At 41.0% G+C, this 15,983-nt stretch overlaps 1 protein-coding gene across 1 annotated transcript; it reads left to right on the forward strand.

Moving 5' to 3' along the window:
* The first annotated feature begins 1,806 nt into the window (after nucleotides 1–1,806).
* Nucleotides 1,807–14,711, forward strand: SYCE3 (synaptonemal complex central element protein 3). Its single transcript, XM_058568804.1, has 2 exons — nucleotides 1,807–1,915; nucleotides 14,408–14,711. The coding sequence occupies exons 1-2, from the start codon at nucleotides 1,807–1,809 to the stop codon at nucleotides 14,563–14,565; spliced, it is 267 nt and encodes an 88-aa protein (XP_058424787.1). The 3' UTR covers nucleotides 14,566–14,711.
* The last annotated feature ends 1,272 nt before the right edge of the window (nucleotides 14,712–15,983 follow it).

Here is a 15,983-nt window from a genome sequence, read left to right on the forward strand (position 1 = left end):
AGAAAATTGTAGAGATTTTTTTTTAACTTTACAGAGTTTTGTGTTATTTTCATGGGTCTTTTTTCATTACATCTCTTGGAAATATACAACCCTTGTAGATTTTAAATAATATCTCATTATATTATGAATCTCTCAAGGCTTTTGTCAGTTATTTGGCCACAACTCGGAACTGGATGAAAATGGGAGCAGTCAGGAGCTAGATTGTGAAGGATCTTATATCTATAGTAAAGAGATTTATTTTATCCTGAAAGAAATAGGGAGCTATTGAAGGATTTCAGAGTTGCGTGGTCAGATTTGCATGTTAGGAAAGGTCATTCTGGAGATGAACCGTAAAATGGATTGTACAAGATGAAGCTACAAGCAGGAAGACCAGTGAGGAGTCTATGACAGTAGTCTAAGTGAAAGGTGAACAGAGCCTGTAGCATTAGTTCTAAACTTTATATCTCAGGTCCAACTTTTCTCCTGAACTCCAGGCCCACATATTCAACTGCCGATTTGAATCTCCACTTGGAGGCCTAATAGGCATCTCATATTAATACGTTAAAAATAGAGCTCTTGGTTTCCCTTCTAATCTCCTCTCCTAGTATTCCCCATTTTGGTTAATAACACCACCATCTATCAAGTTGTTCTCACCAAAATTAGGAGTCATTTTGATTTCTCTCTTCCCATCACTTGCCCCTGCAAACCTAGACGTATCAAATTCTCTACCAAATTTTGTTGGCTCATCTTCCAAAATATAACCCAAACCCTTCCACTTCTCACCATTTCTATTATTACCACCTAGTCCAAGCCACTGTCATCTCTAGACCACTCTACTGCTCTCCTGACTAACTAGTCTTCCCACTCTTGCCTCTTCTCAACCTTCTGAAACAGTCCATTTTCCAAACAGCAGCTGAAGTCATTATTTTAAAACATAATCACATAATCCCCAGCTGTCAACGTCCGGTGGCTTTCCCTCACGCTCAAAATAAAACCAAAGTTCTTGCCTGCTTAGCTGATCTCATCTCATACCACTCCTCTCCTCAACCTCATCCTACACTTTCTTTCTGTTCCTTAAAACACGGCAGGGCCACTCCTACCTTTTCCTGAGCCATCCCCTCTGTGTAGAATTCTTCCCCCAGATTTTTACCTGCCAGCTCCTTTTTGTCATTCAGGTATCAGTTCAAATGTCACTTTGTTAGAAAGGACTTCTCTGACTTTACAAGCTAAAGCACCTTCCCCATGAAAGATCCTCTTTATTACACCACCCTGCTTTATTTTCTTTGTAGCAGTGACCACAAACTGAAGGTATATTTACAAACCTGCTAACATGTTTATTATCCGTCTCTCCCCCTGGAATGGAAGCTCCATGAGAGCATGGGTTTTGTCTGTCTGGATCCACAAATAACTGCAGTATCACAGAGCCATAGTAGGTGTCTGGCACATAGTAGATGCTTAGTAAATCTATAAGCGATGATGGATAAGAGAATGGCCCTCAGTGAAAGCAGCAACCTTGGAGAGAGGGAGAAGGGACTGATAGGAGAGGCTTTAAAGAGCTGGGCCAAGCTATGAGTTCCACAAGGGCAAGGTTTAGTTCACTGGTGGCTCCCAAGCACTGGGCCTTCCTGACGCATAAATGACTAAACATTTATTCCATGAACAAATAAAATTGGTGAGTTTCAGTGACCACTTAGGTCAGGAAGATAAGAGAAGAAGGAATTAAAGATGACCTCAGGTTTCTGGCTTGGGCTACCCAGCTGTGAGTAGTGGAGCTGGAATTGAAATGTTGATCTGTCTCACTTCATCTTCTTTCTGTGCACTGGCTAGATGGCTGACTCTGACCCTGGGGAAAGAAACTATGACAACATGCTGAAAATGCTGTCAGACCTGAATAAAGACTTGGAAAAGCTATTGGAAGAGATGGAGAAAATCTCAGGTAGGATATTTTCCCAGGGAGAGTGCCTTCCCCCTTCTTTCCAGTAGCTCAGATCCTCCTGACACTTGTTTTTTTTTTTTTTTTTTTTTTGAGGAAGATCAGCCCTGAGCTAACATCCATGCTAATCCTCCTCTTTTTGCTGAGGAAGACCGGCTCTGAGCTAACATCCATTGCCAATCCTCTTCCTTTTTTTATCCCCCCCAAAGCCCCAGTAGATAGTTGTATGTCATAGTTGCACATCCTTCTAGTTGCTGTATGTGGGACGCGGCCTCAGCATGACCGGAGAAGTGGTGCGTCGGTGCACGCCCGGGATCCGAACCCGGGCCGCCAGTAGCGGAGCACGGGTACTTAACCGCTAAGCCACGGGCCGGCCCCTCCCGACACTTCTGAACTCAAAACAAGTGCCTTCTTAACAAGGCTTTCCGTGACCACCTCTCAACTTCTGTACCACCACAAAATTTGACACTTAACCACTGAATATTGCCTTAAATTGTTTTCTAATTATTTTATGTGTGTTTGCATCTTATTCCTACAACTGTACTGTTATCTTCTTGAGGGCAGAAATAGTGACTTCTTCTTTTGTAACTGGGCACAGTGCCCAACCCAAACTCAAATACTCAGCAAACGATAAATGATATTAATATAATACCTGTAGAAAGAATTGGAACACTCTTTCTGTGAATTTGTGAATTGTTTAAATAAAAAGAGTTCAGGGGCCGGCCCAGTGGCGCAGCGGTTAAGTGTGCGCAATCCGCTTTGGCGGCCCGGGGTTTACAGGTTCGGATCCTGGGCACACACCAACGCACCACTTGTCAAGCCATGCTGTAGCGGCGTCCCACATAAAATAGAGGAAGATGGGCGCAGATGTTAGCCCAGGGCCACTCTTCCTCAGCAAAAAAGGGGAGGATTGGCTTCAGCTGTTAACTCAGGGCTGGTCTTCCTTACACACAAAAAAGAGTTCAGAGTGATAGCGCTAAGACTAGTAAGCTGCTGAAATGAGAGGTACAGCTCAGCGGAATAAAGCAGCAATATAGTTGAACAAATTTTCCCATTTGTGGAAAAGAATGTTAATCTGTTATTATATTCAACATGTTTCCACTAAGTGGTAACCTGCAGTGGTAGTGATACCATTATAATTTCTTCAATTTGTTCCTTACTAATTCAGAATATGTATAATTCTTATAATTTGTGAGCCTAAGTTTTGCTAGAGAAAATCAGAATGTAAAACAAATTTTAGAAAGCATGCATACTCTACTCAAATGAAAACAAACCATTTTTAGGGACATTACTAGTTTGCAGACAATCTCCATTCATGACAACTGGCTTTAGAAAATTTCTACTTAGAAATGTTTGCAATTTTTTTGCCTATGTACTTGAAAGGTTTTTATTTATTTTTTAAACTACCTTTTTAAAAAAGTTCTATAATTCATTTTCCACGATAAGTTATATAATTCCTTCAATCTAATTAAATATTCTCTTAGTTAACAGCATTTACTGAGCACCTACTATGTGCCATTCTAGGAATACAAAGTTGAATAGAGATGCTCCTTCATTAGTAGAAGTGGGTGGGGGCTGGAAACAGACATCAAGAGACTAATTATAATTTAAATATATAAATTAAAATTAAAACACGTTTTAATTTTGTATTAAAATTATATTCTGGCAAATACTAATAATGGTGTACACTGAGTCCTGGGGAGGAAGCAGAGAAGGAGAGGCTGACTGCTTGGGGAGGCAAGTGAGGCTTTGAACAGAGCATTAGGGAAGGAGTAGAGATTGGACAGATGAGGTAGGAGTGCTGGGGGTAGAGAGGATGGGCAGTCCAGCAGAAGAGATAGCCAAGGCCATGTGCCCATGAGGGAAGGCCTGATGTAATCAGGGAGCCAGATTAGCACATGGGATTCACAAAGTGGCAGGCCGAAGAAAGAAGAGGCTGAAAAGATAAGAAGAAGGATCTTCAAGGCCAAGTTACAGAGTGTTACCTTTCTTGTCTAGGTAATAGGGAGCCATTTGGGATTTGAAGGAAGAGGTTAGTGTTTTAGAAAGATACCTCTGGTAACAGTGTGAGGGATGGTTTGGAGAGGGAAGACTGGAGGCAGGAAGACCAATTAGAAAGCTTTTGCAGAACTAAAGACTTAAAAGGAGCTAGCCTGGGGCCGGCCGCGTGGCTTAGTGGTTAAGTGCGTGCGCTCCGCTACTGGCGGCCCAGGTTCGGATCCCGGGTGTGCACCGACGCACTGCTTCTCTGGCCATGCTGAGGCCAAGTCCCACATGCAGCAACTAGAAGGATGTGCAACTATGACATACAACTATCTACTGGGGCTTTGGGGGAAAAAAAGAAGGATTGGCAATAGATGTTAGCTCACAGCCGGTCTTCCTCAGCAAAAAGAGGAAGATTGGCATGGATGTTAGCTCAGGGCTGATCTTCCTCACCAAAAAAAAAAAAAAAAAGGAGCTAGCCTTAACTCAGTCTTGAGAGAACAAGAAGGGAATAGCAGATTTGTGATAGAATCTCTGAATTGTAAGAACTCTTTATGTATTAAGAATATAAAGTCATTGTTCAAAATTGTAGTAAATATTTTTCCCGATTTGTTATTTTCCTTTTAATTTTGTATGTGAACTTTGAATTGAGTGCTATGTTCACTTACTTTTTTTCCTTTTTAAGTCATGAAAACATTGGGGCTGTGGATTTATCTCTAAATATATCTAAAGGAGCTATCTAAAAAGATGTCTCCTTTACCGTAACCCATAAGCATTGATAAATAGTGTTCTTGTTTTTTAAGTTACCTTTGTTTAGGTATAATTTATGAACAGTAAAATAAACATATTTTAAGTGTACAGTTCACTGAGTTTAGCCAAATGTATACACAGGTGTAATCAACACTACTGTTGAAATACAGGACATTTCTATAATTCCAAAAGGTTTCCTTCTGCCCTTCCCCAGCAGCAGGCAACAACTGATGTACTTTCCTAGAGTTTCATATAAATGGAATCACACAGTGTATACTCTTGTGTCTGGCTTCTTTTGCTCACCAGGTCCAGTCAGCATAATATCATCAGCGTAATGGACCAGCTTGATGTCCCGATGAAGGGAAAGGCAATTAAGGTCCCTGATGACTAAATTATGAAATAGAGCTGGGGAGTTGATATACCTGAGTTAGGATAGTGAAGATGTATTGTTAGCATTGTCAGCTGAAAACAAACTGCTTCGGGTGGTCTTTATTAATAGGTACAGAGAAAAAAGCATTTGCCAGATCAATAGCTGCATACCAGGTACCAGAGGATGTGTTAATTTGGGTAAGCAACAAAACCATATCTGGAACAGCAGCTACAACTGGAGTCACCACCTGGTTGAGTTTATGATAATCCACTGTCATTCTTCAAGATCTGTCTTCTGCACAGGCCAAATAGGCAAGTTGAACGGGAATGTAGTGAAAATTACCCCTTGCATCTTTTACGTCCTTAATGGTGGTACTCATCTCTGCAGTCCCTCTGGAAATGCAGTGTTGCTTTTGATTTACTACTTTCATGGATAGAGGTAGTTCTAGTGGTTTCCACTTGGCCTTTCCTACCATAATAGTCCTCACTCCATGGATCGGGGAACAAATGTGGGGATTCTCCCAGTTGCTGAGTAAATCTGCTTTCACTCATGCATGCTAGAACTCGGAAAATTACCACAAAGTGGGTTCAGAGACCCACTGGACCCACTGTAAGACAGACCTGAGCTAGAGCTCCATTGATGACCTGACCTCCATAAGCCCCTATTCTGACTGGTAGGTCACTGCACTGACTGTTAGTGATGTTTTGGGTCTCCAGAAATTAGTGTCAGTTCGGAGCCAGTGTCCAGTCATCCCCAAAAGATCTGATTATTTCCCTTTTCCCAATGTACAGTCCTTTAGCAGTACTGTTGTGGGGTCCCTGTTCCTGAAGCTGATGGTCATATAAGCAAGAAAAATAACTAAACAAGTAGTTACAATATATTTTGACAAATATTAAGACTGAATAATCTACATGGTGCTATGGGATAGCCAAAAGGGGAACCTAATTTAATGTAAGAGCCAAGGAAGTCCTCCTAGAGTAAATGACTTCTCAGCTAAGATTAAAATATGAAGATGAGTTTGCTGAATGAAAGAGGGAAGTGGAAAAGTGAGGAGATGAGAGTTTGGGAAACAGAAAGAGGAGCAGGTTTGGAAGGAGGTAGGGAAAAGTGTGTTCAGTTATAGAGACACTGAGTTGTAAGTACCAGTTTTACATAGAGGTGGAGATATTCTACACACTGTCAAAAATATAATCACAGATCTCAATGTACAGTATGGAGATTCCTCAAAAAAATTAAAATACAACTACCATATGGTGTGCAATCCCACTTATGGGAAATGAAGGGAATAAAATCGGTATCTCAAAGAGATATCTGCACTCCCATGTTCATTGCAGCTTTATTCATAATAGCCAAGATACAGAAACAACCTAAACAACATTCAATGGGTGAATGGATCCATGACTGAAAGTCCACAGAAACAAGAATCAATATATTTAGATCTCCCAGAACTGTAGATGATGTCAGATGCAGAATGTAAATAGCTATATATAAAATAGTTAAAGAAGTAATGGAGGCAATTACAAAGATTAGCATAAAAGAAACTCAGGAATAGACAGATTTGAAAAAACCACAAGTGAGGCTTCTAAAAAGGAAAAATATAGTTGTGAGATAGAAATGAAATCAACAATAGTTAAAGAGATAATTAATCAATTGGAGAACAATGCATCAAAAATAGATAAAGAAATTAAAAATATGAAGAGATTAAGAGATTTGTAATACAGACCAAGAAAGTCTAACATATATCTAATTGGGATCTCAGAAAAAAAGACATTAGAGACAATGGAACAATGATGATATTTAATAACATAATGTCTGTGAATTTTCCAGAACTGATGAAAAATCGAATTACAGATCCAAGAAACAAAACACATTGTAAGCAAAATAAAATGATATCCATACCTAGACACATAATAGTGAAACTTCAGGACACCAAAGACAAAGAGAAAAACTGTAGGAAGCCAGAAAGAAAGAGATCGTACAAAGGAATGACGATTGGAATGTATTTTCAGCAACAATCATGAGAATCAGGAGTTAGTGGAATAATGTCTAAATGTCATAAAAACACTATTGATCCAGAATTATGCATCCAGCAAAATTATCTTTCAATAATGAGGGCAAAATAAAGACACTTGTAAATGAACAGAAACTAACAATATTTAGTTTCTATCACAAAGAGATCTGCTGTAAAGGAACTACTAAAAGTTATACTTCAAATAAAAGGAATATGATCCCAGAAGGAAGGTCTGAAATGCACAAGGTAATGGAAAACAAATAAAATGTTAAACATGTAGGTAAATCCGAATAAATAGTTAATTAGGTACATTTTCTACCTTCCACATTATTTCTTATGACAGTGTTGCTGAACTTTCTGCCACTGCATAACAAGAATCCTCTCCAGCTTCCAATAAAATTTCCCCACTTCTCTTTAAGTCCCTAATCCAAAATCCTATGAACAGTGTGTTTGAGGCACTTGAAACTTTCACTAATGCTCTCCTCAAAATCCTTCCGGTTTTTCCAGCTTCCACCCACTGTCACATTCCAAAGTCACTTCTACATTTTTGTTACAGCAGCACCATATTCCCAATACGAAAATCTGTATTAGTTATCTATTGCTGCATAACAAGTTAACCCAAACTTAACAGCTTAAAACGAAAAACATTTACTATCACACAGTTTCTGAGGATCAGGAATCTGGGAGTGGCTTAGCTGGGTGGTTCTGAATATGGTTTTCATGAGTTTGTAGTCAGTCTATTGGCCATGGCTTCAGTCTCTGGATACTTGACTGGAGGCTGGAGCTCATGTAGCTGTTAGCAGGAGGCTTTCTATGTGGCCTCTCCATAGGGCTAGTCATGACCTAACTTCCCTCAGAGCAAGTGATCCAATATATATATGAAATAGAGAAAGAGCCCAAAATAGCAGGTACAGTCTTTTATAACCTAATCTTTATACAGAGGGTACAGTCTTTTTAACCAAATCTTGGAAGTGACATACCATCACTTCTGCCATATTCTACTGGTCACACAGATCAACTCTGGTACAATGTGAGAGAGAACTGCACAAGGGTGTGACTACCAGAAGGCAGGGACTACTGGGGCCAACTCGGAGGCAGGCTACCACATTTATGTAGAGAGTCTAAAACACATATTATTGGACATAATAAAGCTTAGCAAGGTGGCTGGATATAAGAAAATATACAAAGATTAAGTGCATTTTTACATACCAGCAACAAAGAATAAGAACACATTCTGTTAAAGGCACCATTTACAACAGTAAAACACACACATCTATGAATTAGCTTGGAAGAAGTTTAACAAGAAATATGCAACACCTATATGAAGAAAATTACAAAACTTGACTAACATATTAAAGATCAAAATAAATGGAGCTGTAGCCAGATTCATGAATAGAAAGACTTAATCTAATAAATGTGTTCATTCTCCCCAAATTTCATTCAAGGCTTCAAAGTAGTTCTAATGAAAATCCTAATAGGGTTAATGGAACTTGACAGGTTGATTCTAAAACATTTATGAGAGACTTAAGAGCCAAAAATAGTTAAGATACTTCTGAGCAAGACAAGGACAGGGGATTTACCTTACCATTGGCAAGATTTGTTATAAAACTATATAATTAAGACAGTGTCATATTGGGTTAGGAACAGACAAGTTGAACAACAGAATACAGACAGTCCCTGACTTACGACGGTTTGACTTAACAATTTGTTGACTTTACGATGGTGCAAAGGTGACACACATTCAGTAGAAACTGTATTTCAGGTTTTGAACTTTGATCTTTTCCCAGGCTAGTGACATGCAGTACGATCCTCTTTCGTGATGCTGGGCAGCGGCAGCAAGCTGCAGCTCCCAGTCAGCCACGCAATCACAAGGGTAAACAGCCAATACACTTACAACCATTTTGTACCCTTACTACCATTCTGTTTTTCACTTTTAGTACAGTATTTGATAAATTATGTGAGATATTTAACACTGTATTACAAAATAGGCTTTGTGTTAGATCCAACTGTAGGCTAATGTAAGTGCTCTGAGCAAGTTTAAAGTAGGCTAGGCTAAGCTCTGATGTTCAGTAGGTTAGATGTATTAAATGCATTTTCAACTTATGATATTTTCAACTTAGGATGGGTTTATTGGGGCATACCACATCATAAGTCCAGAAAGATCTGTAAAACAGAGAGCCCAGAAACAGATACACACACACACAAGGATTTTTATACATAACAGAGGTGACATGTAGCTCAGTGGAGGAAAGAAGGGACTGTTTAACAAGTAAGCTGGAAAAATTGGCTATCCATAAGAATAAAAATTAAAAATGTGGGGGATTCTCTACCCCCACATACACAATAGCTTCAGAACGATGAGTACTTAAATACCAAAAATAAGTTTAAAACTTTGGGAAGAAAATAGGGTGGAATATCTTTGTGACTTTGGGGGTAGGGTAGAATTTCCTAAACAAGAGGCAAAAAATTCTAAACACGATAGAAGACTGAGAAATTAAACTTCATTAATGTTAAGAACTTGTATTCATCAAAAGATAATTTAAATGTCACTTTCTCAAAGAAGTCTTTCCTGAGCACCCTTCTTGAAATTGCAGATCTTTTTTTCCCAGTGCTCTCAACCCTCTTTCAGTGCTTTATTTTTCTCCTTCGCACTTATTACCTTCTAACGTACTATATAAGTTCACTTTTTCTTATTTATTATATAAGAGTCATGGGCAAGACTTTTTGACATTTTTTCTCACTGCTCTGTCTCCAGAACCTAACCAGGTGATGACCCATACTAGATGCTTAATAGATATTTTTTAAAAGAATGAATGTATCTTAGCTCCCTGATTTTTTAATGCATTTTGAGAAAGCTTGTCTTAAGTTTCCTGGCATCTCCCTTGCTTAGTACCATGCTAACAGTGAAATATGTATTGGAATATGCTTGTTTCCCTTCACACCCACTTGCCTAGCACAGTGATGAGAGTGTAGTATGTTTTCAATTTGTGATCGATGATGGAACAGACTTTGTTCTTTTCCATTCCCGCATCTGCCGTAATGGGTCCTTATTTGTTGTTTCCTAATTATTTTGGTTTTATTTGTTGATTTGTTTTTCTTTATGGTTCTCTGGCAGAGAGGTTGACATCATGCTTCTCAGTTCATAGCATGTTACTGTCATTGGTCCATATGACAATCCTCACTTATTTTTTTAATTTATTTATACTCTTTTATTTCCATTCCTTTGCGGGGGTGGGAGGGTATATCCCTTTTGTATGTGTTTTTGTAAAATTTGTACTTTTGTTTTTAATGCGTGTATTTTTAAGTTATGTAAACTACATTGTACTGTATCTCCGACTTGTATCATACTTTTTAAACTCAAGACTATGTATGAAGACCTATTTGAGTAGCCGTATATACATCCTATCTATTACTTTTAACTGCACTATAGTATCCCATGGTAAGCCACTACTTTTTTGCTTCTCCATTCTCCCCAGTGATAGACACTGAGATTGCCTACAACTCTTCGTCACCAAAAAGAATGCTGCAGTGAACATCTTTGTACATCTGTGCTCATGGACCTGTGTAATAATTTTAGGCAATACTACCAGATTACTTCACAGAATGGCTGAATTAGACTATACTCCCACCAGCAGTGCCTGCTGCACATCTTAAATTTAATAAATTCTTTATTGAGGTGTGAAATTCACATAACATAAAATTAACGATTTTAAAGTATACATTCACTGGCGTTTAATACATTCACAATGTTGTGCAGCCACCAAGTCTGTCTAGTTCCAAAACATCTTCATCACCCAAAAAATATACTCCATACCCATTAAGCAGTCACGCCCATATCTCTCTATCCACAGCCCCTGAAAACCACCAATCTGTTTTCAGTCTCTATGGATTTACCTATTCTGGATATTTTGTATAAATGGAATCATGCAATATTTGACATTTTGTTTCTGGATTCTTTCATTTAGCATAATATTTTTGAGGTTCATCCGTATTCTGGCATATATTAGTACTTTATTCCTTTATATGTCTGAATAATATTCCATTGTATGGATGTATCATATTTTACTTATTCATTTATCCATTGATGGATATTTGGGTTGTGTCCACCTTTTGGCTATTGTGAATAGTGCTGCTATGAACATTTGTGTGCAAGTATTTGTTTGAGTACCTGTTCTCAGTTGTTTGGGATATTACCTAGGAGTGGAATTGCTAGGTCATATGGTAATTCTGTGTTTAGCTTCCCGAGGAATGTCAAACTGTTTTACACAATGGTGCACCATTTTACAATTCCACCAGCATGTACAAGGGTTTCAATTTCTCCACATCCTTGCCAACATTTGTTATTTTCCAGGGTTTTTTATTATTGGATTTTTTGTCTTATTGTTATTGATTTGAAGTAGTTTTATGCATTTTTTTTTTTGAGGAAGGTTGGCCCTGAGCTAACACCTGTTGCCAATCTTCTTCTTTTTTTCCTTTTTTCTCCCCAAAGCCCCAGTAGATAGTTGTATGTCATAGCTGTACATCCTTCTAGTTGCGTTATGTGGGACTCCGCCTCAGCATGGCTTGATGAGCGGCGCGTAGGTCTGCGCCCGGGATCCAAACTGGCGAACCCTGGGCCGCAGAAGCGGAGTGTGAAAACTTAACCACTACACCACCGGACCAGCCCCTGAGTATTCTTTATATTAACCTATTATCAGTTAGACGTTGTAAATTTCTTCTGTTCTACCATTTGTATGAAAACTTTGTGCATGTTGCCCTTTGTTGAAAAAAATTTTTTTTTTCTTTTTTTGTGAGGAGGACTAGCCCTGAGCTAACATCTGATGCCAATCCTCCCCTTTTTTCTTGAGGGAGCGTGGCCCTGAGCTAACATCGTGGCCATCTTCCTCCACTTTACATGGGACACCACCACAGCATGGCTTAACAAGCGGTGCGTTGGTGCACGCCCGGGACCCGAACCTGCGAACCCCGGGCCGCTGCAGCAGAGCGCATGTACTTAACCGCTTGCACCACTGGGCCAGCCCCGAAAAAAAATTTTTGATAAAAATAAATTCACCAATATTTTGCCTTATGGTGTGTAATTTTTAAGAAGTCCCTAGATCACAGGCATTCTGCTAAATTTTGATCTATAAATGTTATTTTATCTTTCATATTTATATCTTTAATCCATCTGGAATACACTGTCCTTTTTTCATTGATTTTTGGTGTTGCTTTCATTAGGTACTAAATTCCATATATACGTGAGTCTATCTCTGAGTTTACTATTTTCGTCCATTGATCTATTTGTCTGTACCACATTATTTTTTAAAATAGGGCTTTATAGGATGTCTTGATATCTAATTGGGCATATTCCCCCCTTTTAGCTTTTATTTTTTAAGATTGACTTAGCTATTGGACCTTTATTCTTTTTTTTTTTTATAATTTTATTTCTTTATTTTTTCCCCCAAAGCCCAAGTAGATAGTTGCATGTCATAGCTGCACATCCTTCTAGTCGCTGTATGTGGGACGCGGCCTCAGCATGGCCGGAGAAGCGGTGCGTCGGTGCACGCCCAGGATCCGAACCTGGGCTGCCAGCAGCAGAGCGCGCGCACTTAACCACTAAGCCACGGGGCCAGCCCGGACCTTTATTCTTTCATATATGTTTTTATAATTTACAAATACTGATAGTTTTATTTCTTACCTTCCAATCCTTACACCTCTTATTTCTTTTTAAATTTTTATTCCATTTACCAGCATCTGCAATACTAGTAACATTATTAGAGGAATCCTTGTTTGATCCCAGTCTTAAAGGGAAGGTATCCACAGTTTTTCCATTAAGTATAACTTTTGCTGTAAGTTTTTGGTATATCACCTCAAGTATTTATTTTAGAGTAAGAGTTTCTCCTTTCTTGAGCACCTAATCTTTGCTAGGCAGTTTACATATATCATGCATTTAATCTTCACAGCAAGCCACGAGATTGGGATGTTGTCTGTCCTTTACAGATGAGGAGACTGAGATTAGTAAATTTAAGTCACTTGTTCCAGGTCACACAGCTAGCAAGTGGAAATCTGGGAAGCAAACTCTGCTCTGACTCCCAGGTCCATGCTCCGTGGACCTGCTGGCAGGTGATCTGAAAGGGTGGTCTGCAGGCTCCCTGTATTAGAATTATCCAGATACTTGTTAAGATGCAGGTTCCTAGGCGCCATTCCCAACCTGCTACACAAGAATCTCTTTGAGTTGTGACACGTGCCAGCGGTCTACATTTTAACAGGTGTCCCAAGTGACTCTTATGCTTCCAAAAGTTCAAGAGTTCCTGTACTAGCTATATAGTTATATGCCCTCTATCTGTTAACACACTGCACATACCTCTTCTAATAATTTTCCCTAGCCAAACAGATGTTACTTTCTGTAAAACTTCAAGTGTGCCATGGTGCTGATCTCAGTTGTGTGTAGATATACATGTGCATTTATTATTAATCATTCTGCCTATCTCCTCTTTAGTTAATTTCCTTGAGGACATAGTTTCCTGAAGTATCCAGTGTTTTTTAGCCCAGAAAAGAAGAGTTTGAAGGGGATGTATTTACTGTGGTTGGCTGTCATGCAGAAGGGAGAGAACCCATATTCTTTGTAGTTGTAGAAGGTAGAACCATGCCATTGGGGTGGGTACTGCAGAGAGGAGGGTGTGGAGGTGGGGTTTTTGCACACTTCTGTTGAATTTGTACAAGAAGCCCATGTTCACCCGTAGGCCCAGAGGACATGGCCCTCCAGTTGCTTTCAAAGGGAAAGATCAACAAAGTCTGTCGGTGCAGTGGCGAGCACCGAAGGACAGCCAACATGGGACGCAGCAAAACTTCCCAGCAGGAAGAGCCCTTGGACTGGCCTTAATGAAAGCACAAAGGTGCCCGGGTAGAGGTGGGCAGGCATCCCAGGCCACTAACATGAGGTAACACGAGGCTTGGGACCTTGTAGGACTGGGAGTGGTCACCCTAACTGAGCGTGTGAGCTTGGGTGGGTGTTATGACTTCTTGGGGGTCACCCTGCAACCACTAGCTGTGAGCTGTGGATAGGTAAGGATCTGTGTTTACTCCAGTAGTTCCTGACATTTCATATCACACTGGCCTCCAGCCTTGTAGTGTCATAGGCTGATGTAGCCAGAAGTTAAGACTTGTGTGAGATTAGAGAAGTTTCATTACTGCTTTGTGTAGGGAGGAGTTTTAATAAGGGTTTTTATGAGCCCTATGACATGTAGCCTACCAGCTTTCTCTCCTTAAAGTAACCGGGTGACTCAGCGGGGTCTGGTCCCCGGGATACTGAGCGTAGTTGGAGGCGTTCGGCCCTCCCCAGGCTGCCCCAGAGCCACAGCCCCACCCTGTGGCCTGACCAGGGCCTGTCTGGTTGTTGCAGTGCAGGCCACGTGGATGGCCTACGACATGGTGGTGATGCGCACCAACCCCACATTGGCAGAGTCCATGCGGCGGCTGGAGGATGCCTTCCTCAACTGCAAGGAGGAGATGGAGAAGAACTGGCAAGAGCTGCTCAGTGAGACCAAGCGCAAGCAGTAGGCCCCCTCCCCCCATGGCCACCATGCTGCTGTTTGCCTGTGCAGAGAAGCCACTGGGGGACAGATCCTTCTCTACCTGGCAGAGTAACAGCAACCCAAATATATAGCTGTTTGCACAGTGCTTGTTTCTCAATAAATTTATTTTCACGCACAACCTGAGGACCCCTCTCTGTCCTACCTTGTGAACAAAACCTGATAGGATGCAGATGCTTTCAATGAATTAAACATATTTAGTGCCAGTAGTGCCAAGCATAGAATAAAAAGGAAAAAAGGGACCAGACGGGGACAAACGAGTTCAGAGGGCAGGACAGGCAGCAGTGTTCAGATTTATTCACCTTCCTATGGTGGGTTCCAAAGTGGGTAAAGGGAAACGTTATTTATTCAGTTATATATCCTGAGTACTGTGCTAAGCGCTTGCATAGGTGATGTTATATTCTCAGACTCTCTTGAGTGACAGATATCCACTATCTCCATTTTACAGATGAGAAAAACGAAGTTAGATATCTCAGCCAAGTCTACACAGCCAATAAGGGGCAGAGCTAGGCTGAAACCCAGGTCTCATTGAAAAAGGGCATTGGTGGAAAGTGGGGCGGACTTCTGGAGGGGCTGAGCAGGTGGCAGAGACCCCACAAGGATGCAGAGGGGTGTGAGCCCAAGTGGTCCTGGCCAGGTCTGGGCTGGGGTTATAGGCAAGGGTTACAGACAGCAGAGCAGTTTCACAGACAAGGGCTCTAGGCCCTTGAGGACCAATCAGACAAAAGAGGGCTACAGAGTTGTTCCTGGGGAGACCCAAGGCAGGCTCCCCATAGCCACAGGATGGGCAGAAAGTCCCAGAGGCAAGGATGTTTTCCTGGGACTTCTTTGCTCCCAGTTCCCCTTTCCACCTCCTCGTGGGCTCCTTGCCTAGCTTGGAGCCCTAGGGACAGAACATAGGAAGCACCATTGTGTTTCCAGCCATCTCCTTCCTTGGCTCAGCAGTTGCAGAGCTCCTCAGTGGGCCGAGTCCTGGTCCTTGGGGACGCATCAGTCCCTGGTTCTCAGAGCACTGGGGAGTCCCACAGGTAGATTATTTCCAGGCAGTGTGGTTGGTGCTGTGATAGGGGAGCCTGGCTCGTGGGAGCCCAGAAAAGGTGAGCTCTGCCTTGAGGAGGGGTTGTGAGTGAGCTGAGGCATTGGGTAACCAGGGAAGAAACTAGGGCAAGAACTGAGTCATAAAGGCAGGAAACAGATCAGCTCACAGGTACAGGGAGCCTGGGCTCCGAAGGGGAGAGGGCTCTCTCAGGGAAGGGGTGAGGAGTGGATGGGGGAAATCACCAGGCTTATTATAACAGAAAAGGAAAGTTGCCCCAGAAAAAACAGCAGAAAGTTCTGGGTCCCAGCCACCTCCCTGTGCCTCACCTGCCCTCAGACTTCCTCACC

This window comes from Diceros bicornis, chromosome 25, assembly GCF_020826845.1.
Source record: "Diceros bicornis minor isolate mBicDic1 chromosome 25, mDicBic1.mat.cur, whole genome shotgun sequence".
In the NCBI taxonomy this organism is placed as follows: domain Eukaryota; kingdom Metazoa; phylum Chordata; class Mammalia; order Perissodactyla; family Rhinocerotidae; genus Diceros; species Diceros bicornis.